The 27,617-nt window shown below is 43.3% G+C and overlaps 1 protein-coding gene across 2 annotated transcripts in view; it reads left to right on the top strand.

The window, feature by feature from the left end:
• The first annotated feature begins 3,503 nt into the window (after positions 1-3,503).
• ANOS1 (anosmin 1) overlaps positions 3,504-27,617 on the top strand; it is a 153,310-nt gene continuing 129,196 nt past the window's right edge. For both annotated transcript variants that reach the window (XR_010370377.1, XM_064437236.1), the window contains exon 1: positions 3,504-3,835. Coding sequence is in view for 1 of the 2 variants with exons in the window: in XM_064437236.1 (XP_064293306.1) it covers positions 3,647-3,835 (189 nt within the window). In the remaining variant the exon portion in view is untranslated. The remainder of the gene's footprint in view (positions 3,836-27,617) is intronic.

Genomic DNA, 27,617 nt, shown 5'->3' on the forward strand with positions numbered 1-27,617 from the left:
TCTGTTGCAAAACTCCAGTCATGGGAGCCATCCCACCATGTCTCCGTGATCCCGACAGGATCACAGCCCTGCAGCTGCACACAGATCTCTGACTCATCATGTTTATTCCCCACACTGCCTGCATTAGTATGTAGGCGCTTCAGAGAGGCACCCCAGCAAGTTGAGCCCCTGGAGAGGGTTTGGGGGATTATGTTGTACCCAGAATAACAACAATTTTTGACATAACATAATTAAAGCCAAAGAGAATTGAGAAAAGAACGGCACATTAGGATGCTGTAATATAATAAACTAAATCAGTGAGCTAGAATGCAGTGGTTTATATGAAAACAATAAATATTTTTAACATTAACAACATCTCGCTTATTTGTTTACCTGAAATTAGAACCTGATGTTGGTAATTCCTTTGGAATAGAAGTAATTACTTAAGATGCAGTCAGCTTAATTTAAAATCGATGAAAACCAACTCATTAAACAGAAGTAAATCGATACAGCGCCCAGTAGCTCTCACCTCACAAAACCAGCATGTGGCGCTGTCTCCTGTAAAAAAAAAACCAGCCCCGAGTTTCGCAAAGCTGGTCTTCCAAAAAAACTCGTCTTCACATTGTCAGACGGCTCTAAAGCACAGGCAGGATAATAATACTTGTATTTTTACCATAAGATCAATGCTCTGCATTTTCAGGAATTTATTGGTACCGATTCTACTACTTCTAATACTAAAAGATTATTTAATTTCATTTAATGACAAACAAAAGTCAACGAGCAAAATGCACGAATGTGTCTATTATGTCTATTTAGGTGGCTGTGGATTATGATTATCTTTAAAGATTGGCTGGTTTGTAGATATAATTTATTTCCAAATATCTGTATTTTTATCCAATTTATTAACCTCTTTAAAATGAGTGTATTTACAAAGTTATGTATCATGTCTTTTGGTCTGTTGGATATTTAGCCCATAGTGGGTTTTAATTACCTACTAAATTCTTGAGCTACCAAGCCTGTTTCTTAATCTCCATGTAAGGGAACAGGACCTGTGTGAATACAGTTTTACTGGAACTGAACAAGCCAGTCTTTTGTGTGCTAACCAAGTCAGCCCTCACTAAAAAGGAATTCACAGACGACGCTGATGATCTCTGTAACCATGACCTTTCAAACAAAAGCAACTGACTAAACTGTGTATTCACAAACTTTTTAATTATTAAGGGCTCTGTGCCCTTTGCTACTAGGCTTTATAAAGCAAAAGAAACAGGATTCATACCTTTTACTTAAAGCTGGGGTTTATAATATACCACATAAATTGCATTAGTAGTAACACGGAGCGGATATATCTATAGAACCATCTGCCCTCTCTAGATTTGCATCTGATTTACAGATTGTTACATATTTTTTCAGGCAGTTCTTATTATCTGCTAAAGTATGGTAAAAGTCAAAAGCATTTGGTGTACATGTAAACACTATGAATCAGTGAAGCAGTTTTCTTCTCCTGAGTCAAGGCAAAAAATGTGAAATTTTCAGTCAAGGCTTAAGAAAACCAATCTGAAAGTTGGTCAGTTAGGAACCGGGAAGTCCTGAACTTCATATTGAGGCCTGACTGGGCTCACCACTACTTGTCACAATATTGCTAGGACTGTGCTGTCCTATAATGTGGTTGTTTTTTCTTTTTAAAAATGGAGATGCTGGATTAGGCAAAGTAACTGGTTCTCCAGTGGCGAGAAATCAGTCGGAATTGGGAACAGCATTTCTGAGTCACTTAGGACCTCTGCTCACTGCAAGAGGTAGGCAGTCACTCCAGCTCCAAAGACGAGAAAGACTTCTGGAGGTGTAGCTGAGACTGTCTTCCTTGCCTAACCAGGGCACTTCCAAAATAGCACGTGGAGGACACTTACACAGTGCAAGCAGCAGGGCAACTTCTGTGCCAGGACGTGGCAGGTGACCTCGCCTTCTGGCAGCTGTGCTCCCTCAAGCATCCAAGGGCGCAGACTGTCATTTCAATTTGTTAACACTCGCAGGAGTGAATCTAGCCTACTGGCTTTTTTCAAGTGAAGATTTCTGGTCAGCTGACAAGAGACACTGTAAGCTGCAAAGTAATATCTAAACTAAAATTTGTCTCGCTTCCTATCATATTTGTATGCTACCAACACTTGTGACAAGAACGTTCTTTTTTTAATCTGTGCCTTTTCTGATAAGCTAGTAAAAGTATAGCTAGAATCTAAAGCTAGAATGTAGCTACTGATTTATTAGTTTGGATGTAGCAAACCTTTTTATACTTTGATTTTCTGATATATAGGGGTGTATGCAAATAGCCTGGTAAGAATAATGACATTGGGGAATATGCTTTATTTCACATTTGTGTACATAGGAATATCCACAAAGAGAAGAATCGTAGCCATGTAAAATTAGTACAAGCCAGATTGGTCAAAGACTTTGCTGTCTTTTGATGAGATTTTAGGTGACTTTCCTAATGAGCCCTTAACTTATGCTAAAACTTGCCCCGGTAAAGAAGACTCATGCAGGCTGCTTAATATAGCGTTTGAGAATGTCATTAAACTACTACTTGTAGTAGTATTAACTCCTAAAGTGGCCTAAAGACTACTTATTTCAGCTCATACAGCATTGGGATTTTCAAGTTCGGGAGGCTCAATCCACAGGCTCCAGCGAGAACAGATCCACTTGCTCTTTCTAGTAGCACATACTTGCAACGGGAGGAGTTCACATAGTGCACGCACAGAGAGGAATGTAGTATGTAACCTCTGTGCTACTTACTGCGGCGTGCGCTCCCGGCCCTGGAACTGAAGGTGCAGAGAGAAAGGACGTTGGGCTGTACGTGTTAGTGTACTGTACGGTAGCCATTTTAGAGCCCAAGGCGCCGTTTTAATTTTGCAGCTGTTACCCAGAGGCATTTAGACTAATGACTTGTAGGTTTTCGTTCTTAAATAACTCTTCAGAGGAGCCGTTACGGTTTTCACCTTGGGACAAATGCTCAACGCTGCGTTTCTGTCAGAAACACTGAGTGTCAGAAACTAATTTCCGTGCGTTCTTGACTCCCCGTAAGGTATAAAAGAGGCTAATACCGACAAGGCTTTAAGGACCGGTCCATCAGCAGGGCTGCGCCGGTCCCCTCCGGCAGCGCAAGGGCCAGGGGCCGCGCGGTGTGGCAGGGCTGTGCCAGGCCGCCGCGACCGGCCCTGCGCGGACAGCGGACCGGGCCCGACACCGCCGCCTGCCAGCCCCGACCCAACGGCCGGGCGCCAACGGTCGGGCACCAACCACGGCCGGGCAGGTTGGGCGCGGGCCGCGGTGGGCAGGTGGCGGCGCGCAGCCATGGCCCCGGTGGGCAGCGGCCGCCCCGCCGAGCCGAGCCGAGCCGAGCCCCGCCGACCTGCCCGCAGCCGCCCGGCCCGCCCGCCCCGCCACTGGCGCTCGGCGCAGCCAATGGGGCGGCCGCTGTCAGGCTCGGCCCGCCCGCTGCCGGGCGGGGGAGGGCTGTGGGCCGGGGCGGGCGGGGGTGAGGAGAGTTGAATGATTGAACTTTCTTGTGTAGTTTGTGCGGCGCGGAGGTGCCTGCCCCCAGCGCAGCCCGGAACCAGCCCGCCGAGCGGGAGCTTCTCCCGGCGCCTGCCGCCCCGCTGCCCTCCTCTCCCGCAGAGCGATGGTGCGGAGGGCGCCCGGCGCCTCCCTCGCCCTGCTCCTCTGGGTAACGGCCGCCTGCGGCAGCCCCGCCGGGCCGGGGGCCGCCGCCGCCCGCAGGCAGGAGGAGGCTTTCTCCACCGCCAGATGCACCTCCAGGTGCCTGAGCCTCCAGATCACCCGCATCTCCGCCTTCTTCAAGCATTTTCAGGTAGGGGCACCGCGCCGCACAGGGGGGCCCCGCACCGGCCCGCTGCCGGCGCCCGGCGGGTGGACGTCCCCCCGGCACCGGCACCGCCGCGGCGGGCGCGGGGTGGGGGGCGGAAAGGACGGCCGGGGCCGGAGCGCCTCTTGGCCAACTCGGAGACGCCGTTTCCCCAAGGGATGGTCGGCGCGGACAGGTGGGCAGGTCCCCGCAGCAGCGCAGAGCCCCGCCGGTGCGTGCGGGTGCCGGCCGCCGGGAGGAGGCGGCGGCGGCGGGTGGTGGGGCTGCCGGCACGCCGCGCCCCACCGCACGCCTGTCAGCCGCCGGCCGGGCTGAGCCCGCGGCGGGGCGAGGCGAGGCGAGGGCACGGCTCTGCCTCGGCTCCTCGCAGGTGCTGGGCGCGGCGGGAGGGGCCCCGGCCGCTGCCTCCGGTGGCGTCCGAGGCCGCGGGGCGAGCGGTGCGGCCGCAGCAGGGCGCCGCCGGGCCGAGGGTGCGCTTGTGCTCCGGGCAGTGCGGGGGCGATGGTGCGGGGCGGCGCCCGCCGCGGGCCGGGCGGGTCGCTGCGCCCTGCCGCCCGCCGGTGGCTCGCTTCTCCGGGCGGGTGGGAAAGTTCGAGCTTATTTTTTTTTAGGAGCGGTGATCGGGAACGTGTAATATTTGATTCCGACCTCCTGGAAGGTGAGGGTGGGGGTAACACTTTTTTTTTTCCTTTTCTGAAAGAGAGAGGCACATCTCTGGCTAACGGGAGCGGGGGGTGGGGATGAAGTGGCGGGAGACCTGCGGGGTATAAAACGAGATGGGGGGGGAGCGAGCCCCGAAGGCGGCCGCGCTGCGAGCAGCGCGGGAGGCGGTGTGTCAGCAGCGGGTGCCCGCCCGTCCTTTCCCGTCTTCCAGTCACACGCGCACCTTTCCCTTCTCCCGTCCCCACCTGTTCTGCGCCGTGCAGGTATTAAACCGAGCCGACTCCATCCAGATGGTGGAAGCCCTCCCGAGCTGCCAGCCCTTCTCCCTCCCAGGCCCCTTCTAGGAAGGGCTGGCCAGCGCGCCGGTGGGAAGGGGGCCGTCTCCACCTTTCGGGGCGCAGCGCGCAGGGGCCAGGCGGGGAGCGCCGCCCGCCCGGGGCGCTCCCGTCAGTCGGAAACGGGAACCCCTCGGGCAGACGCTCCGGGTGACGCGGCGTTCGCGGCCGGGCGCCGGCACGAAGGGCAGCTGCGGGAGAGGGGTAAGGGGTGGCCCGAGTTAAAAAGAAGCCGGGGCGAAAGGGCAGCTGCGTGCCTTGGTCTCAAGGGCGGCATGAGGTATTCGGCGCCCGTAACCGGATTCGGGCTGCGGGGCTCGGGGAAGCCTCCGGGGCGGGGGGGACGGGGCGGGCTGCGTGGGCGGCGGGGCGCGCGCTCCCGCCCCGGCCGCCGCTCCGCGGGGCGGCTTGAGGGGAGGGTACCCCCCGTGAAAATAGTTCCTTATCTTGGAGAGGGATTAGTAATTTCTATTGCGTTGTCGGGCGGCTGTAACGTACTTGTTTTACAGTTTCAGTGGCTAAGGAGGCAGTTTAGATGGAGCCAGTTCCCGGTGAAAGGCTTTTTTTTTGTGTTTTCTTGGCAAGATTTCTTTTCCGACATAAAACTGCTGACAGAATGCACATTGCCAAACAATAGTGATTACATTTTAATTAGCCAGGGCGAAATAAGATGCAGATTACTCAGCTAGGACTTGATAACTCGCTGTTTTTTTTTGTAATCAGTTGAAAATCTTGGAGTTTTAACCCCAACCTGCTAAAGCACACGGTAATTTATCTAAATTAGCAGGGATTAAACTCCTGCTAGACATGAAACAACTGTAATATTTGGAAGATAAAGTGCTCTCTTTCATAAAAGTTAAGCTTTCCATTGTCTTTTAATGAGGGAAAGGAGGAGAGTTTTAGAGTACAGCAAGCATCCACTGTTCTCACAAGAGACTGATAATACACAGTGGACTGTAGGACATGCAGGTCTGGGCCGTGTTATTCCACGAGGGCTAAAGGATACGATCCTCCTTTCATCTTCCTCTCTTCTCCTTCTTTTTATACACGACCTCCCCTCCCCCTTTCATCTCAACTGGTAGCAATTTCTGGAGTTCTTTTCACTTCAGAGATGCCCACTTATCTTGTAATCTGATTCAACCTTTGAAGCGAACTAAACACTAGCTCGTCCCAACCGGAGCAGGAAGGAACTCTAGTGTCTCCCAGTTAGGATGAGAATTGAAAGAAGACTGACCCACTCATTTCCCAGCCCAGCTTTACATACAGCCTCAGCGGTGGGGGTCAGGGAGACAGCAGCTGGATGCTTCATGGGAGGTGGACTCGCCAGCACTTCAGAGCGAGTTCATTTCACGTAGTTCCTGGTACCGAAACCACATCGCTAACAACCTTTTACAGGGAATGAGGACCAAGGATTTCCCAGTAAGAAATCAGAATTAATTCTATACTTGCTGGCTCCCTTATCTGAATGCCAGCTGACACTTTCCAAATTTCCAAAATGCTTACAAGAGATTTTCATTCATTTTCCCCCACAGAATTTTAACCCTTTTTAAAAAAAAGTCTATTCGTTAATTTACGTTTAGGGAGCAGTTCTGAGCTTATTTTAAAGGTGCATTCTCAGTAGGAAATTACTATGTGATGCACAGGTCAAATAATTTACTTTTTTTTTTTTCCCCATGTAGACTATTGGTGTGGGCTAGAAGAAGAATTAGTCACTAAATCAAAAGTCAGATCTTCAGAACACCTGTTGAAAAGGCACAGATGCCTGCTTTTTGCTATAAAATTCCTGTGGCCAGGGGCGCTTTTCAGTTTTGGGGGTGTTGGGGAATTCTGGGTAGAAGTTATGCCAAGGGGCATTTAGGATCAATATGAGACATATCGCACCATATGGGTCTTATAGCCCAATGAAATATGCATGTTTTATATTTATCTGTGGCCTGTGTATAGGCTGGGAAGTTTCACAGGAAATGCTGGCACAAAATCCTTCTTCCATAAAAAAGCAAACAAAAATGTAAGCAGAAAGGGTCATAGTGGTTTCTTCTTTTATATAACAGCATATTAATTACATACTCATCCATAGTAGAGAATGGTATTCGATCTATGAATGAAGGGATTCCAACATATGTCTTCTGACTTCCTGGAGTCTGTGCAGCATTGAGCTTTAGCTTGCTTTGGACTTCTGCACATGAGAGGAAACATTTTTATCCCAACTGTGTAACTTGGGCCACTGGACAGCACTGAATGAAACATTCACAGAATGGTAGGGGTTGGAAGGGACCTCTGGAGATCATCTTGTCCAACCCCCCTGCTTGAGCAGGGACACCCAGAGCAGGGGGCACAGGAACACATCCAGGCAGGTTTTTAATGTCTCCAGGGAAGGAGACTCCACAGCCTCCCTGGGCAGCCTGTGCCACTGCTCTGGCACCCTCACAGGAAAGTTTTTTCTCGTATTTAAGTGGAACTTCCTGTGTTCCAACTTGTGCCCATTGCCCCTTGCCCCCGCCATTGAGCCCCACTGAAAAGAGTCCAGTCCCGTCATCCTGACACCCACCCTTTAGATACTTATATTCATTGACCTGTGACCAGAAAAAGTAGGGAAAAGGGAACATGGCTCTCTACCCTAATGTTTGGGATACTCGCTTTTAGCTGTTTTGGTGTTGAGACTGGGGTTTTACAATGACTGTTGTGTAACATGTATGAGGGAGTAACTGGAGCATTACCGGAACCCATCCATACTCCTGGGTGACTGCATTGATGAGTAGAGTTCCTACTGCTGTGCTTTGTTTCTGGCAAAATTCTCTGCAAATCACCTGAACGGGATAATGCTGAATGTTCTTCCAGCAATCAAGAGCACAACAATAAAGTGGCCTGCCTACAGTGGAGAAGATGTTGTAACCATTAATGTGTTGTCTAGAAGAACACATCTCTGTGTTAGTGAGGAACCCAAAAGCTGCCCTTACAAGAAGGGAAGGGAGATTCCTTTTCTATTTTGGAATGAAAGGAAGGGGTAAGGGTGCCTGGTTCCACAAGAAACATCAAGATTGTGAATCTAGTGTGGAAGAAAGCACACTCTTTTAGGGTCTGAAGTGGTAAAGAAAGGTGATACCACTGGATGCGTTCTTTCCCTCAACATTTTTGTGTTACAGAAGTTCCCTTCTCAGCATTTTAGCTGATGTACAAGAAGTAGTCAGGGATTCTAACTTGATGTATCCAAAGTTTATTTATGAATCTAGCTTTATGTTAACCTAGTACAGTAGGTAATACTGTAATGAAAATTAGGTCACAGTTACTGTACAAGTTTTTGCATTCCTGAAAAGGGTATGGATATAAATAGGGATGACATACAGCTAGCTGGAAAAGAGGCTTTAATACTCAGATTAGTTTAGCTAGAGCTTTTCTGCATAACCTACCTGTTTTAGTGAAGCAAGACTAAATTCCTTGCATTGCTGTCTGTGGGTGTAGCCTTCCGTGTCTGTGATACTAGTTGTGGATGAACTCATTTCATTTTGGAGGAGCAGGCATGGCAGTGACCTTTAGCGTTCTGTTTTCAAGTTGATTGAAAACACAGTTTGGATTTTAACCTCTACTGCGAGCCATCTGAGCCACGTTCAGAAAACAGCACAATTAAAAGTTTTCTTTGTGAATAAGAGCTTGAACATCAGTGTAAGCACATAGGCTAAAGGTACAGCATGAAAACAGTACGGAGAGCAGTGTTTACTTGGACCTGTGAACTCATGGATCCTTTGTCTTAGTTGCCATCTCTTACAGACCTCTGAAGTGTCTCCTGCTTACTATGTGAAACTTGACAAGTTAGCTAAGGTAGAGGAGGTGTCAATCTTATCTGCTGGGTCAGAAGCTAAGAGGGTGGTGGAACATGCCAGAGGATGGAAGAATGGCGGCAGCAAGTGGTTGGCAGTAGTTTCCAGTCGGACTGACCAGCTGTGTTTGCCACACAGAGATGTAGGAACAGAGAGGGGCCACAGCCACATTCTCAGAGTGCTAGAGTTGTTGAGGCTGGATGGCACCTCTTGGCCACCTGTTCTAGTGTTCAACCACCCTCACTGGGGGGGGGGGGAAAGTGTTTTCTTGGCATCAGAGAATCATAGAGTCATTCAGATGTTCAAATGGAATTTCCTGTGTTTCGATTTCCCCCCCTTGCCTCTTGTCCTGTTTCTGGGTATCACAGAGAAGAGTCTGACTCCATCTTCTTTTCTCCCTCTCATCAGATGTTTATAAACATTGATGAGAACGCCCTGAGCATTCTCTATTCCAGGCTAATCTCTCAGCCTCTTCTCATATGAGAGATGCTACAATCCCTTAGCCTTAGTGGCCCTCAGCTGTACTTCCTCTGCTAAGTCCATGTCTCCCATGCACTGGGGAGCCCAGCACTGGACCCAGCTCTCCAGATGCAGTGGGGTGACTAGAAAAGAGAATAGGAGCAGTTACATTAAAAACATACAATGTATGCTGAATATTGGTACCTACTTCTAAATTAACTTTCACTATTTACATTTTTCTTAGTTTATATATGACCAGTTATGGTCCATATTTTTAACTATCAGTAAATCTCACTGTCTTACTTTTTTTTTTTTTCCTTTCTTTGTGTGTGGATAGTCCTCAATAGTAAATTGAATCTTAGCAAATCCATTTCTTTATTCTTAAGAGGGAGGTACATTGGGATGTATACATTTAGCATGATCTAGAATTATGAGTGCTGCTTGAATAGGTTCATGAGCAGTTGCTTAAACTCGTTCAGAAACAGTGTGGATGAGCTTGGTCTCTTAGGCGTTCTGTATTCATACCTAAGTTAAATTATTTGAGTAGTGGATGAGTTACGGTTGAAACTTTTGATAGAGCATAGACATCCCTCAAGTGGTAAGCTGGTTTTGTGATATATGAGGGGAAATTATTGAGAGAATTTCCCTTGTAAGTGTCATTTAGTATAAATCTAATAGTAATGTACTAGGAATTAGTACTAAGCTAGATAAGCTAAGGCTAACTCAAATTTGTTTTTGAAAGGATGGAAAAATATTCTTTTATGCTAACAGATCTATATGTTGCATAATGTGTAATATGTGTAAGAAGGAATGATAAGGTGTTAAAAGTTTGTTATATTGAATGACTGATAACTATATGGTGGTAGGACCTTTTTTTCACTGCTATAGATGGACAGTTGCCTGTCAGAACAGCTGAAGTTTTTGAGGAAAAACAGTCAATTCTTTTAAATAATAAAAGGTTCTCAGTTTTTATAGCTGGAAGCAAATAGTGTGCAAGTGACTACCTCTAGATACCCCAAACCAGATTTTACCTACAAGTCCAGCAGCTAGTTGTCTAAATGCCAGCACATCTGCCTTCAAATTGCTTGTAACTCCAAAATGAGTGCACCTGTGAAAATCTGCAATTGATTCCAGATGTAGGCCAGGCCGTAGGCAAGGCTGAAAGTCTAGGGTGCTTGTGCCTCTTTGTGCTCTGCTCTACAGAAGATGGAGATCATGAAGAAACCATTTATTGTAACTGCCTTGAATAATTCCAAAACCCTAAATTACTTTTCATGAAATCTTTTGAAAAGATATGTAGTACTTGTGTCATGAAATGTAGTAGATATGTAGTGTGTTATTCCTGGAATGTTTCAGTTCCAATGGATAGGCTGCCCAGGCACTGAGTTTGCTTAGATCTTTTGGGACATGTTCACAATCTTTTCCTCATGTTACTACTTAGGAAATGTGTGCCATCTGCTTGTGTTGCAGTTTCAGTACTCATCTCCTTTCCAAAAATAATCCCTTGTGTTAAATAATTCTGACTTTCATATGTCTCATAAAGCACACTGCTGTTAATTACACGGACAAATTTAAACATTTGTTATTACTTTATGATTTTCTCAAAACTTGTTAAAATTCTCAATCATTCTTCTGTCTTTACTGTTCCTGCAGTGTATGAGCTGGGTAATTGTTCTGGCATTTGTTCTTATTATTCAGATTTGCTGTTGTGAACAAGAGGTGCGCAGATCTTCTAACATGTTCTTATGTAAAAACTTTGAAGATGAAAAGTTTGTTTTGAATAATGATGGTTGCATCTAGTGAAAATACCTGCATTATTCACCATTTTGTGGAATTGAGCCACAGCTATTCTTTGCAGTTGCGTCCTGGTTTGGTCTGAACCTCCCTGATTTCAGTGGGAGTTATGTTCACTTTCTTGCAACCAAACTGAAATCTCTCTGGCATCAGGGAAGGCTTGCACAGCTCATATGAGTGCAGGGGTTACAGAGCCTGGTCATTGTTTTGTAGCAGTTTTGATTACTCAGATTTGGGAACTTAACCTTTACCATTGCTTTCCCAAATTAGAATGTTTGGCTGTGTCCCAAGTGTAAGTTTTAAATACAAATCAAATGAACTGTAGGAAAATGTAAGCAAATGGTGAGCAATTGTATTGACCAATAAGAATTGCCAAGATACTTTTCTGCATTTCACTTGTGGGTGCTTATGTATCAGAAGAATATTCTTTATGGTATCTTATTCTTGTTCATAAAATTAAACTTGCTGTTAATCTGGTAAATGTGCCTGATACCAAATGCAATAAAACCAGTGGGAATGTTACTAATATGTTTTGAGGCAAATGTTTTATGTATAGAAAAGATTGGCAAAGCATAGCTAGAATATCACAGGTGTGTGTTGGGGAGGATAAGGAGATGTTGTTTTTGAAAAGCATTAGAAAACTTGAAAGAAAAACAGTGGGAATTCTAAAATGTAAATCCTTTTTGCGATTTGAATGTATATCTACTTACTATGGAGGTAAAGGTTATAAGCTAGGTAGTGTTCATATTAAAGCTATTATTAAAACATTATTCATGCATATGGGTTGTCTCTGTGATTAACTAGTGCTCTGAACTGTATTTAAATGTGTTTGGTTTACTAAGTGTCCTATAAGGGGCGGGGGTGGGGGAACCCAACCCAATATACTTCCAAGGCAGCTTGAAAACCAGACTGATTTCCCAGATGCTGAACACTTGTCATTTTGCAAAGGGCAAACTTCTTAAGACTGGATGCTGAATTTATGCGTGTCTACAAATAGAGGTTATTTTTCACAAGCTGGTTTACACCTCCATTGGCTATTCTGTGTGAATGCCCCCAAAATGTGCATTTTTGCTTTCTGTGATTATATGGATTTGAGTACATCTCCGTTCTGTAAACAGAAGAAGAAAGCGCTGTTGTTCAGCATCTATATTTTTAAAGATCGAAAAAATGATCAATTACCAAGCATCAGGAATATGACACAGAAGAAAGACACATTCGTATTGATATTAAATAGTCTGCCTAGCAAATGTAAACCATGCACCAAAAAACCGCTTACCTAGGAGTTTACACCAAGAATCTTCTTTTTTTGACCTTTCCCACAGCTAAGCCTCATAAGGCCTTATATTTCAAAAACCTTTGAAGTCCATGAAAAGCCTTCTGTTGATTTCAGCTGGATCAAGCCTGGTGTATGAACACCAGGTCCATGCAGCCTTTGTCCACAAACAGGAGTGCTGTGAACTTGGTATCCCAACTCTAGTTGTATCCCTTTTTTAGTCTTTTAATTTCCAAGAGATCACAAGACATGAAGATGGAGAACTGGGGGTGTTGAAAGGTAAGTGGACCCTTTAAACTTGAAAGTAGAGTACTGTTTCTTTCATCTCTGATTAAAAAGAATCACACATTCATTTCCATCCACTGAAAAGAGTATCAGATACTTCCAGATTTGGGGAACAACCCTAAAGTTTTTATCAAATTTCCACTGACTTCTGTGAACCATATTTTCACCAATGTGTCTCTAGACTGTCAAAGAGGTATGACATCAAAGTTATGTAAAATGTATGGCAGATATAATACAGGAAGACACGTGTCTTTCAGCAGAAAAAAAAACCCTGAGGCATATTATACCTTCCTAGAAACTGCATGTTTTGCTTTGTTTTTTCTTGGTTTGTATGTTATATTATGTTCCATTAAAAAAGAGGTGACTTGACTCAAGCTTGCAAATGGAGTGACTCCCTGGTAAGCAGCTGAGGTTCCCGAGGAAGGCATGGCTCCAGAACCTGCGGGAGAAGCAAAAGAAGAAACAGTGAGTCTCAGAAGGGAGAAAGCTGGAGATAGGTGACCTCCAGCAGGCACACAATGCTGGGAAGAGAAATTGTCTAGGAGTAGAGGGGACTGTAGATTTTACTGTGACACAATTAATTGAAACTAAGGTTGGAAGCAGAACAGGCACAGTGGGCATAGGAAGAGTTGTTTGTAAATATTTTTTACTTCTGTTCTTAGCTGCATGGAGTTTTACTTCATATAAAAGGTTAATTTTTCTTATTTGTAGTTTAGTAAAAATGTGGCTTGAAAATCCTTTTGTCTTCATTGGAAAGTCTTGTTACAGGTAAAACCTCCAAGAAAATTCACCACAAAGTCCTAGCTAATTTGTGGTTCTGTCATGTATACCAATGCAGGCAAATAAACATTGTTCTAGACCAGGGGTGCTCAAGGGATGCAGCCTGTCCAGGTAATGCTGCTGACCTGTGGCTGGCTTCTTTTCAGCGTGTTTTCATTCCTTTCTTTCTGAAGAGTAACTTGGAAGTCTGGAGGCTGTTTATGGGCTGAGTGTGTCCTGGTAGTGGCAGCTTGCTCCTCATTTCTGCCTTTCCTAAAGACTTTAACCATATTGATGGATTGTGAGAAAAGACGAACAAAGGAACAGACTACTCTGGCTTTCTGAACAATTCCTGTTCTCCAAACATTACTAACTTACTCTCTGGAGAGGTTTCAAACAGAAATATTTTCTGGTGATGGCAGCCTGCTCTCTTGAGTCAATACTGTGATCTACTTAATATTTAATTCAGAATACATGTAATCCCAACTCTTCAGGAAAAGTTTTGAATCTTCTTAGGCATATGTTCTGTGTATTTTCAGAAGTGCTGTATTTACTATATTGCACGTATATAGTAAAGTTTGGTCATGTGATGGGAGAAGAGCTATACATATGCTTTATTCCATTCAGTAGAGAAAGTGAAGTGGCCTCCCCCGGCAGTATGTTGGGCACTGTCTACTACAAGGGTGTTGTCTTTCCAGTCAGAACTTTGACAAACTGCTGCCACTGTAATTTTTCAAGTGATCACAACTCAAACTGCAAACATAGCTCAGGTAATGAAGACTTTGTTTTTTCTGCCTTTGAGGGTTGCAATTCAGCTGCCATGGGTCCTGTAATACGATAAATTGTAAGATTGCTTCAGAACAAATGCCTTATATCCAGAGAGTCAGTGGTTGTAGTTGATGGTGAAGATTGGGTGAGAATAATATACTCATTTAATCCAAACATAGTTCAACCTTCCTTGTCATTCTTATAAGAATTTATAAGCATAGTTCTGTTTTTCTTTTTTTATGGATTACTCTTGAGGGGAGTTATCTGCACATTGACATATTAGAAAGAACACAAGTAATCACTGTTCACGTACAGGAACATGGTTTCTCATCTCATTATTTAGGCCCTAGATCTAGGGCTATACATCATTTGTAGTTAATTGATAATGCTTTTTAACTGTTAATGTTTTCTTTGTACTACTGGGACATTCCAGTAAGGCCTCAGGGCACTTTTGGACCTAGATGCTATAAATTAATTTCTTAATCTCACTTGCTGGAAGACTTTGGGTTTTGTTGGAATTTAGTATGTGGATGAACAGATACATGAGGCAGCAATTAGCTGAATGCTGAGGAAGGGGTAGTAATAATAATGATGTGTCCTAATAAACTGGCTGTCAGGCTTTTTCCAGAATTTGTGTTCCTACACAGAAACTAATCTAACAGGGTGGTGTGGGGTTTTTTGGTTGTTGTTTGTTTTAGTTTGTTTTTTTTTTCAAATTGGGATGGTTATAGCTCCTTTGAAAACAGTGAAATCGTGTTACTGTGTAACTACAGCTAGACAATAATGAATCACATCATTACCTGCCCCCCTTTTTCTTAGTCACAAAGAGTGTATAATAGGTTGAAATTTGATTAGTATCTAGCGATTTTGGGAAGGGAACTGGAACTAGGAGAGCTGGAGACTTTCTTCTGTTTGTGAGATTTCTTTCTATGCAACTATGAGCTGAGAGATCCTGAACTAGCCAAGCCTTGGTCAGTCTGGATCTGCAGTAGGCGGAAGGAACTTTTGCAGTTAGACAAACTGACACAAAGAGGTAAAAGTCATCCAATTAACGAGGTGTGTGTCACTCTTCATATCATACTTAGTAGCAGCTATGGGACGTGTTTGTCAAAATAAATAAGGAAAGATGATGTAGATTTTTGAGCTAGCAGCATAGTGTTGGCTTTTTTCTTTGAGTTAAAAAATTGAATAAACAGTATGAGAGTAGGCTTTTGATAAATACCATGCATTTTCTATCCAATGGCCTCATTGACCAAGTAGAATGGGAATGCATTTGATGCTGCACATGCAGCATATTAGCTCATCTTGTAGAAGACTTAGTTTAATCATAAGACCATACACACATATACTTGAGCACTGGACAGCACCAAAGCTGTAATTACAATGGCGATAAATGTGCAACAGCAAATAATAATTACTTCAAGCCTCCTTCTGGTGTTCAAAACCTTCCTTAAGTAGAAGAAAAGAGAAGCAATGTGGACTAACCTTGAAAGTTAAACCTATCCTCAGCCATTTTCCAAGTTGTAGAAAGAAATTAATATTTAGAGTTTCCATAAGAATATACTGGCTGCCTTTGTTTTGGGATAGGACAGCATGACTCTCAGGTAGTTGTGAAGACTAAAAAGCTTTACACATTAATGTAGTGTAAGCTCATATTGTTTTCTTTAGCTGGACATCTTCCAGCCTTCTGACTGATACTTAGCAGTTCTCCCATTTATATGTTTAATAGTTTAATACAGGATTTTTCTGGAGCTTTCACTGCTGGCCTGAGTTTTATATCCCTAAAGTTGATAGTAATGTATCCAGTGGTTTCAATGGAAATAAGCTTAGGCTGGTGCAAATGTACTGGAAATGTCTGTTCAGAATTTATAGATTAAAACCAAGAAAATTCCCAGTATGCTTTTTAAAGGAAATTAACCTGAGTTTGTTGAATACCATCATCCTGCATCTTAACATCAATCTTCACAATTCAGTGTGGTAGTAAATGTTACTATGCCATTAGGACAAAGTAAAACTAAATTGCCAGTTATTTCCCGGATGCAGAGCACTTTGACTTCTAATTAAGATATTTTTAGAAGAGATTCCTTCAGATAGTAAGGGAAGGTAGAAGCAATATTTAGTTGTACTCAGCTCTGGTTACATCAAAGACAGTAAAGAAATATTTTTTTGTTTGTTTTTAAATGAGATATGGTCCAGTGACTTATTGTTGCTCTATATACCCGGGTACCCTCAGGGATTCCAAATCATCCCTGTAAGTTTCATCAACAGGCATGGCTTATCCCCTTAATAATAGGAGCAGATGTCAAATTTTCATGCCCTTAAGATGCTTACTCATACTTAGTAGATCCATCTGGCATAGATCGAGCCTCAGTCAAGTTGTTTTCATCCATGACCGAACCACTGAGAAAGCAGATCAAGCAGAGCTCCTCAGTCCAATGAAAAAGAAACTTGAATATTATCAACATATTTGTAGTATTACAACCCACTTCACTTCACTGTCTTTCTTAATTGCTTTACACAGGTGAGAAGACTGGTAACATGGAAGGAAACATTATAATTGGGATAGAATTCCTGGAGCATGCCACCAGCATCTGAGACTTTCCAAAGATGGAACAACTGAAATATTTGTCATTTCTACGAAAATAGATGATTTAAGAAAGAAACAAAATTTTAATATAAAAGGCCTGTTGATAAGTCAAGATATTGACAGCTGGTATTAACCTCAGTTGTCCACGTTTTATGAGCTTGAGACTATAAATGATAATGTTTTTCTTCTGTGACTGTTAATTTAGATCACAGATATGAAAGAAAATGCTAGACTTCAGAACTTGTGTGATCCTTGCAGTGGAACTGTGTGAAAATTCCATATCCAATTGTTTACATTAAGTGGAGGGTTTAAATACTGTGGCTTGGGTAGGGATTTAGGCTGAGTGTTGACACCTCTCATATTACAAGCCTTTCAATAACTTCAATGCAAATTAACCTGTCTTAATTTTTAACTCTCACCTGATGCTAGAAATGTCTGAAAAATGAGGGACCTGTCAGGAAATGATTGCTCTGCGTAACTTTTATATCTGGTAACCAGACGTGTTAATGACAAATGCTTCACTCCTGCCTTGAAGAGAGATTTATTTTCTTTTTATGGGACATCTTCATTAGCTAATAATCAGACTGCATTCTAGAAAGCTGGCAGATGAAAGGCTTTTATGTTTGTGGCAAGTTTATGACAATATGATGAGGCAATGCAAATCTTCCACTGAAGATTCTTACTGTAGAAAGATCCAGTTATTATCCCTGTAGTTCGAACTGTCTAAGTAGTTTTAGTATGTTTTATCTTTCTCACATAATATAATTTCATGTTGATTTCCTCTCCCTCTCATCTGTCCTTTCACAGTCTTAGGTTGGTTGCAGGGTGGTCTAGAAGACTAGACCCGTGTAATATGTTTCTTGTGGCATATAGTTCTTAAACTGGGAAAAGCTCCTAAGAAAACTGGAAGAAATCGATTGTATCTATTATAACCTGCATTAAAAGGCTGGCTCTTCTCTCAGGAATATACTTCTGGTGTTGCAGGGCTGAGGGATCCCAGCTAGGATCAGGTTAGCAGGCACGTTACGTTTCAAGTGAAAAGGGAAAGACTCGCCCACCCTTCTATGTGCTCCTTCACTTGATGCCTGTTTTTCATCCACTGTCAACACAATGCAGTCTTTGCTGTTCTGGGAGCTGTTGCTGTTCCTTAAAATAGGGTGGGAGTAAAAATGTGCTCTGCAGAGAAATATGAACAGGGTTTACAGGTCTGTGAGCTGAGGAAAGAGCAGCACTGAGTTAAAGTCAAGGGAAGGGGGCCATGACTACCTCTTTGTTACATGATACAATTAGGAGGAGGACATTCATTACGTGATGTGGTATGTGGTAACTGACCGGTACACAATTGGCATCCACTAATCTATGTTATTGGCTTAATGTGGCAGTCCTGTGTGGTGGCTTTCTGCAGAAGTGAGAGCTGGGTTGGGAAGGGACAGGCTGAGGGCCAGATCGATAGGAGCAATGGAGAGAAGAGTGCAAACTTGCATGGTGTGATTTGTTGTTGGGCTGTGCTTTAGAGATGAGACAATGATGTTTTGGGCTAATTAAACTGTATGCATTGCATCTTGTCTGTCTCTTTGTAATGCCTACAATGAAGGCAGATGTATGGAAAGGCTGTAGCAATTAAAATATGTCTGGGAAATAAGACTTCTTGAAAGGCTGCTTTAACTCTTGTGATGAAAGCTTTTTTTTGTGTGGCTGACGTATGTTTCTTTGAATTAGTGCTTTCTCAGTGTATGTTAATATTGTGTTGGTTTTCGTTCAGATTGAAGATAGGCTGTTCTGTTTGTGAGTCCAAGGGTCATTTTAATTTGGACAGCTCTTTAATTCCTGAAAGACCACAGAACCCTTTTGCAAATGTTTCTAGGAAATCCCAGGTCTGTTGAGGTGCACATCACTCACTGAGCCAGGTCTTCTATGGAAAAAGGAAAATATCCCCAAAGACTGTTTTAAACAACTGTTAGAGCTCCAAGAACTGTGTTAGTTTTGACACGTTACTTTTGAGAGCTTTTATATGCACTTCAATAATTCTTCTAAATTAGGATTTTTTTTTAATAGGAAACTTTTATTTATAAATATGGATGGGTCTGTGGAACTACCAATGTGTAATTATAGTCAAATTTTAGAATGCATATTTCATCTGTAGGATCATTATTTGTGCTGTTTTTTACTGCTGAGATCACACTCTTCTACATGCTTTTACAATATTAAAAGAACATGGGGTAGTGAAGTAAAGTATTTACACTGGCAATGATCTTTATTGAGCTTGTTGCCTTTTACAGATCAGAGGAGAAATTTTACATAATATATCAAGACAATTGGAATAAGGAAGGGGATATTTGACACAAATATTTTCTGTTGAGAAAGGTCTTGCATAGAATTTATTAATTTATCTGTTTCTCTTCTAAAGGTAAATGAAAATATATGTATCCATCCGCTTGTGGTGGGTATGGCATCTACTAGTACTTGAAATATTTAGTTTCTTGTAAACTAATAACACATGCCAAAGGGAAATGAAATACATTCCAGAAATTTGTCATGTGAATTTCACACAATTATATAGGAAATAATTAGTATGTTAAGTACAAGAGTCTAAGCATAAAATCTGATGGTGCCTGATATTGAGGCATAATAACATGGGTACTGAAGAGCTGCTGAGTTTTAAGGCCAGGTGTGTATGCATACTTTTGCCAAAGATACAAGTGTAGTGTATATAATGATCACAGAATCACAGGTTGGAAGGGACCTCAGGGATCATGATGTCCCTCCTATACACAGTGGAACAGAACAGGAGAAAATACAGTAAAACATGTGGCTGGTGTGTAGTACAGTGCATTTAGCAGTTTTGTAGTCATAAATGACTCCATGACAATGCAACCTGCATAGAGAATCCCGTGTTCGTACAGTTAAGAGCTAGATTATTGATAATGAACGTTTTAGATGATCTAAAAATGTGTGGTAGTTGGTGTGTTTTGGGGTGTGTTGTTCTTAATTTTTTTTTTTTTTAATGCTTAGTTTCTTAAGGACATGAGATACTAGAACCCTAAGCATTTTGCAAGTCTAGAAGGCAATGCTGCCCTGAATGGCCCTGAAACTGGCTTCTGAGGAAAATCTAGTCTAGCAGGAAGCACTGAAATACTACCCTTGTGTGTTAGTGGGAGATGTTAGAAGTGTCTGAAGTGCATCTACACATTAGCGTTTTAACGTGGATCAGAGTTTGCTTTTGGAGTGTTTCACATCATGGACCAGTCTCAGAATTCATGCAGTGGATTTCTTCTGGATGAACATAACTGGAACAGATGATCCAGGGGGACCCAATGTGCTTTAGTGACTAATGAACGTCATGTCTGTGGGACCAGGCTAGAACTAGTTGAAGGAAAAGGGAAAGAGGAAGTTGGCATATATGTAGTGCAGACATCAAGTCCATCAACATCAGTTGTTTTGTTCAACAGATGTGTTCCTCTGGTTCATACGACTTCCTAGTGTGGAGACACCCTGGGGTGTTTGTAGCTGATTCTGGAATGATCAGCTGGTAGGCAGCACAGGTGAATGCAGCCTGTGGTAAATGTACTACATCACAGGCTGTTGGGAATCACCCAAATAACCAATAATGTTTATAATTATGCAAAATAGTAATATGGACTATGATTTTCAGTTATAAAGTCAAATCAGCATTAAAAGCAACATGCACGCATTTCTGAAACCTGGAATATTACTGGTTTTTGGTAAATCAGTTGTGTTCTTTCAAGTAGACTAAAATAGGCCGTGTATGTCTAAATTTATATTGTATTTTGCATAAATAAACATATTTTTAGTGTGTATTATGCTCTTTTCAGTGTTAATTTCCCAATGGGTTACATTTCTGTTACTTCCGTGAGCTGGCATGTACTTTTATTTTCTCGTTATTTCATTTGTATAGCAAATCTACTTTATGACATGACAAAAAAGGCACATGGGCATTTTGGAAGGGTGAGGATTTTGAAATAGAGCCTACAAACAAATAGTTGACAAGCCATCTTTTGCTTCCCATATTAATGCTATTAGTTTCTGTTCACTTCAACTGGATTACTTAACCCCAAGAAAAGTATGCAGGTTTTGGCCCAAAGTATGTGCCTTAGTGTGACATTCCATATTAGTTAATGTCAGTGTATTTAGTTCCTCCTGTTGCTTAGTGAAGTGAAGTTTATTTCATCTGGATTCTTTCACAGGTCGACAGAAACTTCTGCTCAGCAGAATAAGACCTCAGTTGAGATCAGTCTTAGAAGTGGTATGAGTGAAGTCTGTGAAACCACAAGAAGGCAGTCATAACTCACAAGTGCGGTGGAGACACGAGGATTCCTGTGGCTCGCTTGTTTTTACAGCTTGTGTTTATCTAGTAGTTGTTCTATCTATTTGAGAAGACACTGCTGTAAAAAGAGAAAAGGTGTTCCATACTTGAGATGCAAATTTAATCCAAGCAATACAGCCCGTATTTTCAAAACTACTGATCTGTTGTTGTTTCATTGGTAATGATATTTGGATTTCGATGACTGTCTTTCTAGGAACCTAGTAATGATGAGAGAGATGATGAACCAGAGAACAAATACAGTTGTGTTTCACAATTTAGGTGATTGTTGCTGATTGTATTTAATTTATTTTGTAATTACACTGATCTTAATGATTTTTTTCCATTTTCATTTTGGTGCACGTAAAATTGGGGCTTTTAAATATTTCACTGTAAACTCTAATGAAAACAGTCTCTAATAGAAACAAAGGTTGAAGATGACTTTGCATGAACTGTTCAGAAAATATCAGTGCAACATTGAGGCAAATACTATCCTATTTGTACCCATTCATCTACAGGAGGACACAATATATCATTGAGATAGGAGTTAGCACTTTACAGGTGATGGCAGCATTAGTGTAAATGCAAAAGAAAACCTGACTAAGACTTTCTAAAAATTATTGTGATATGTATTTCCTGGTGTTAAATCCAGATGTTTAAAATTAGACTGCAGTGTTAGTCAAGCTGTTACCCATGAAATTTAATTTTGGTTGATATTTACAAACTGCAGTTATGTCACCAGATGAATCCTTAGGCTGATAGTTTTATAATTATTTCTTCCATCCAGTCACCTCTTTAACTTAATTACTTTGGGTTAACCAGTAACCAACATTTATTTTTCTACAGTTTAAACATCTGTGATACAGAAATGGCTTCTGCTAAGGAGGGTGTACATTTGATTTAGCTATGAGGGATCACAGTAGCTAGTTACAGTAACAGAAGAACTCCAGGTGTATGTTCCAAAACGTGTTCTTCCCTTAGCTTCCTATTCAGAATACTATTGCTCAAGTTATTTATTTTTTTTTATAAAAATGGTTGTATGTACTTGTGAGATGGCAGAGGAAATGTATGTGCCTAGTTAAGATTAACATTGTATTTCTAGATCACTTTTTATATAACAGACTCATCATAAAGTTATCCAAGTGTCTGATAATCATATATAATCTGCTAAGTACTGTTTGTTCCCTTACTTTTCTCATGTCAGAGTCCTATGCAGTGATTTTTTTCTGTTTGGTAGTTTTTATGTTTCATTGTTTTGCCTGGTTTATTTGGTTCTGTTGTTGAAATTTTGCTTTGTGCTTTGGTTAACTAGAGCAAAATCTAGGGACATTCCTGATACATCAGGAAAAAATGAAGATGATGTTATGGACCCCAAAACACAATTTCCTACTATCAGGCTCAGTGAGGACTGGCTGCTCTCAGGGGATGGGGAACGGGCAGCCAAGGGTCACCCTACCACAGGCTGTGGATTCTCTGAGGGGAGCAGCACCACAGGGCAGGCAGAGCTGGGTGCTGGTAACAGGGTCATCAACAGCCCCAAAATGGCAAGCGATGAGTCATGGTCAGGGACAGCTGTGGGATGAGCAGGTTCATGCTGCACTGGGTGAAGAACTGGCTGAATAGCAGGGCTCAGAGGGGTGTAGTGAATGGGGCTACATCTGCCTGGCACCTGGTCACCAGTGGTGTTCCTCAGGGTTCAGTGCTAGGGCCAGTTCTGTTCCATATATCTATCAACAATCTGGATGCAGGAGTTGAATGTGCCATTAGCAAGTTCGACGATGATACCAAGCTGGGAGGTGCTGTTGACTCTCTTGAGGGACAGGAGGCCTTGCGGAGGGATCTAGATCAATTGGAGCACCGGTCAGTGATTAATGGGATGAAGTTTAACAAGCCCAAATGCAGGATTCTGCACCTAGGATGGAGTCACACTGGGAAGAAGTATAAACTGGGAGAGGAGTGACTGGAGAGCAGCCCTGCAGAAAGGGATCTGGGGGTGCTGGCTGACAGCCGGCTCAGTACGAGTCAGCGGTGTGCCCCGGCAGCCAAGAGGGCAAACCACGTCCTGGGGCGCATCACACACAGCGTAACCAGCCAGTCAAAAGAGGTGATTATCCCCCTGCATTCAGCGTTGGTGCAGCCTCACCTTGAGTGTTGTGTGCAGTTCTGGGCCCCACCATTTAAGAAGGATGCCAAGGTCCTTGAATGCATCCAGAGGAGGGCAACAAGGCTGGCGAAAGGGCTGGGAGGCATGTCCTGTGAGGAGCGGCTGAGGACTTTGGGCATGTCTGGTTGGGAGGAAAGGGTGCTGAGGGGTGACTTCATGGCTCCCTACAGCTTCCTGAGGAGGGGAAGAGGAGAGGGAGGTGCTGATCTCTTCTCCCTGGTAGCTGGTGATAGGGCACGTGGGAATGGTTCAAAGCTGTGCCAGGGGAGGTTTAGACTTGACATGAGGAAGCATTTCTTTTCCAAGAGGTTGATCAAACACTGGAACAGGCTTCCTAGAGAGGTGACTGATGCCCCAAGCCTGTCAGTGCTTAAGAGGCATTTGGACAGTGACCTTAATACATTTTAAGGCTGACCAAAAGTTAGAGTGGTCAGCCAGTTGGACTAGATGATTGTTGTAGGTTGCTTCCAACTAAAATAGTCTATTCTGTTCTAAAAGGAGACAGGGCCAGAGGCAGGGCTAGACATGAGGCCTCAGCAAGTATCCCACGTCCAGCTATGAGACAGGGCCAGAGACAAGCTACAGGGTACACCCAGGAGATGAGCAGCCTACAGCATAGCTGAGGAGAGTCCATCCAGGAGGCAGGGCTAGAGGCAGGCACAGCTACATCATAGCTCATTGTGCTGTGTTTGGCTGGGATAGAGTTAGTTTTCATTACAGAAGCTAGTATGGGGCTGTGTGTTGGATTTGTGCTGAAAACAGTGTTGATAACACAGGCATGTTTTCATTACTGCCGAGCAGTGCTTACACAGAGCCAAGACCCTTCCTGCTTCTAACCCCACCCCACCAGCGAGTGGGCTGGGGGTGTACAAGGAGTTGGGAGGGGACATGACTGGGACAGATGACCCCAACTCACCAAAGGGATATCCTACACCTTATGGCATCATGCTCAGCATATAAAGCTGGGGGAAGAAGAAGGAAGGGGAGACATTTGGAGTGATGGCGTTTGTCTCCCCAAGCAGCTGTTATGTGTGATGGAGCCCTGTTTTCCTGGACATGGCTGAGCACCTGCCTGCCCATGGGAAGTGGTGAATGAATTCCTTGTTTTGCTTTGCTTGTGCGTGCAGCTTTTCCTTTACCTATTAAACTGTCTTTATTTCAACCCACGAGTTTTCTCACTTTCACCCTTCTGATTCTCTCCCCCATCCCACTGTAAGGGGAATGAGTGAGCGGCTGTGTGGTGCTTAGTTGCTGGCTGATGTGAAACCATGACACTCACGGAAGAACTGACAGTCCCAGCTGGGCTGCAGTGGGACTTCTGGGCCCATGGGCAGGTGGTGATGGTGGAGACCCCAGGTGAGGCAGGTCAGGGCTGCTAAGGCCTACTTATGTCTTTAGGGCCCTGACACCTGCACACACAATATTGAAACGTGACAAAGGTGAAAATTCTCACTTCTCTGGATGAATCAAAACTATAAACTGAAAGTTATAGATTTTTGAAAAGCAACAGTGAAAAAAAATTGGAGATGATATGATGCCATATAAATTATGCCATGATCCATTTTGAAGGTTGCATGCTGTTGCTGTCCTTCCATCTCAAAAAAAAAAAAAAAAGTATAGGAGCAGTAGGAAAATTACAGAGAAGAATAACAAGAAAGACAAAGACTATGGAATAAGCCCTTAGTGGCTCATCCAGTTCTTATGCTTTTGCTTTAGTAACCATTTTTTGCCACCCTTGGATACATGACATTGGACTATATGGAATTTGTTGCAGTTTTCTATGACTGGTATTAAATATTTAGGCGTGAACTGTTAGGTTGTATGATAAAAGCTTGTCTGCAGACCCACGAAAGGGCCCAGAGAGGCAATGGCAAGCGGGGGCTCCCAAATCACACCCTGCCTGGCTGTTCCCAGGCCCACCACAGGAGCCATCAGCTCATCAGAGGCCTATCCCCACAAGGCCAGGGGAGCACAGAATAAGAACTTGGAGGCAGGGACAGCCTGTCCCAGGAGAACCTGAGCCCCACTGTCCGGCCGTATGACCCATCAAGGTGAATAAAAGCCAGATCCCCTTTGGACTAAGTGGAGATGCTGCCTGGGGCATGGGATACGTTATGGGGTGCAGAGGAAGAGCATTTTGGGATCACGCAGGACTTACTATGGGGAAATAAAGGGATAAAAAGGGCTGGATGCATGTAAATAAGTGACACGCTTGTCTGGCTATGCTCCTGATCAGTGCAGTCTGTCCTATCTTATTAAATTCCACTTCTAACTCTTTTCCTAGCTGAATGACATATGTTCTGTGTGTGTGCACATGCACGTGTGCGTATGGGGGCTTGAGTGCCAGCAACCAGAGTCAGACCCTGGGGCAGAGGCCCATGTGTCTGTGGTGGCAGCAGCGGTCTGGGTGCCAGTGGCTGGGCTGGGACTGTGGGCCAGAGGGTCTGTGTGCTGAGAGCCAGCAGCTGGAGGGACCTGACCGAGTGAAACCAAGTGCCAGCTCCTGGCGTGTGACTGTGGGTCACGGGCCTCTGTGTCTGTGGTGCCAGCAGCTGGACCGAGTGTGGGGGTGTGTGTGAGCACCAGTGAAGAGCCAGCTGGACAAGCCCATGGGTAGGTGAGGTGGCCTGGGAGCTGGATATAAGTGTGTGCATCCAGGGGTGAGAGGACAGCAGGTTGGCTACTGCAGGACCAGGGGAGTCCTGACCAGCTCTGGGTGTGTCACTGTGTGTCTCTAAGGGTAAGACCACAGGGCCCTTGGCTACTGGGGACTGGAGTAACACCCCCAGCCACAGGGGGTTGGCTCCTGGACTCCCAGTCTGCTTTGTCAGTGTGTGTGAGGTGGGCTGTACCAGCGGCAGTAGTGGGGCTGTGTTCTTGGGGGCTCGTATCCAGGTGCCAGCAACTGTGGAGACTAGGATCCAGGGGCACCTACTGGGTGGACTTGCTTCTTCTGCAGTATATGACAATGTTTTGCATTAGCTGGAACTTCCTAGCAGTAATTTGGGTTGTCACGTGGTTTAATATAGATTAGAGTTGATGAAAGTGTGACTAACCAAGGTCGGATCATTTTCTATCAGGATGGTATAAAGTATCCCAATCAAATGTTTATAATGGAAACTGCTGCTATACATGCAAGCACCGTTCTTATTTATCTAAGTATTAGAAATGGTCCTGCTCAATAACATTCAATTTATGATTTGTTGATGCTTTATTCATTTTAATTCCTTATTAGAACCATTATAAGGCAACAGAAATCCCCTACTAATGAATTATTTCTTTAAGACATAATTTTCAGTGAAATAAAAAACTTTATAAAATGAACAAAATGTATGTTTTTTCAATTGTTTGTATGTCCTTCTTGTATCCCCTGGATAGAAGAACAAGAATATTTCTGGGATTCTGTTGTATTTCATGGATGGTTTAATCTCATACTGACCTCTTCTATCCATGTCTTCTGTAGTGGATGGTCTTCAAACTTGCCTGTAGAAGTGAAGATGCTAAAAATATATTTGCAGAAATTGTCCTTGAAGGAGCAGTCTTGTTTCCCAGGGGTAGACCTTGTCGTTGGGCCTTATGACCTTGCTCATTCACTGTCTCTAACTCCATGTATCTCCTATTGATTTCTACAGAGTGATTCAGTCTTTCTGGCCAGGTTTCAGTCCGCTCTAGCCTGCTGCTAAGAGTAATTTCAAAATGCATAAGGGCTTAAATTTGCTCTAGCTTGGTGAATGACTTCTGAGGCAAGTGTTTAAGCTGTTCTATAAAAGGGTATCCTTTTTCATTATTCTGCCATATTTTAAAAGAAAAATGTATTCTGGTTATTTATATGGAAAAGGATAACTAAATATCAGAACCCAGGAGAGGTGGGACTGTGGTTCCCCTGACCATACATCTACTACAAGTTTGTGTTTAATCTCAAGAGAAAGGCTTTGGGAAATAATTTTTTCTTTGGTATTTCCTATCTGCTGAGTTTGGTATCCCTCCGCACTAAGTGTACGGGCTTTTCTGGAATGCATTCCTAGGTGCATACTTTGGTATTTGGAAACTGGAAAGCCTAGTTTCAACTTGTTGATTCCATTCTGCACCTTAATTCCACACTTCAGAGTTGGGCCTTGGCATACACAGAACTGTGATAGATAAGTCCCTATATTAATTTCTGTTTTAGTGAGCATGCAGTCAGGAAATGTGTGTCATGCACAGTATAAATTAAATTTTACCATTACATATAATTTCACGCCATTGAGATTTTTGAAAGGTTAAGGAAAATGTTGGGAACATGTGTCTTTAAATTCATCACTGCAGCAGCAGTATATTCAAATGTGTATTGTGTATTCAAATGCTCTGTTTCACATCAGTGGGTACTGTTATTTGAAGGGCTTATTTCTATGCTTTTTTTGTCATTTTGAAAGAATCAGTGAGATTGTCAGGAGAGGCCACTTCTGAGAGGTAGTGGTTTCACTCAAAAGTGAATTGAAGATTGGACAGGGGAGAAAAGACTTCCAAAATGGATAATAGGTATACAGGTATTGTAGTAGATTAAA

This window comes from Phalacrocorax carbo, chromosome 1 (assembly GCF_963921805.1).
Source record: "Phalacrocorax carbo chromosome 1, bPhaCar2.1, whole genome shotgun sequence".
NCBI classification, from domain to species: Eukaryota; Metazoa; Chordata; class Aves; order Suliformes; family Phalacrocoracidae; genus Phalacrocorax; species Phalacrocorax carbo.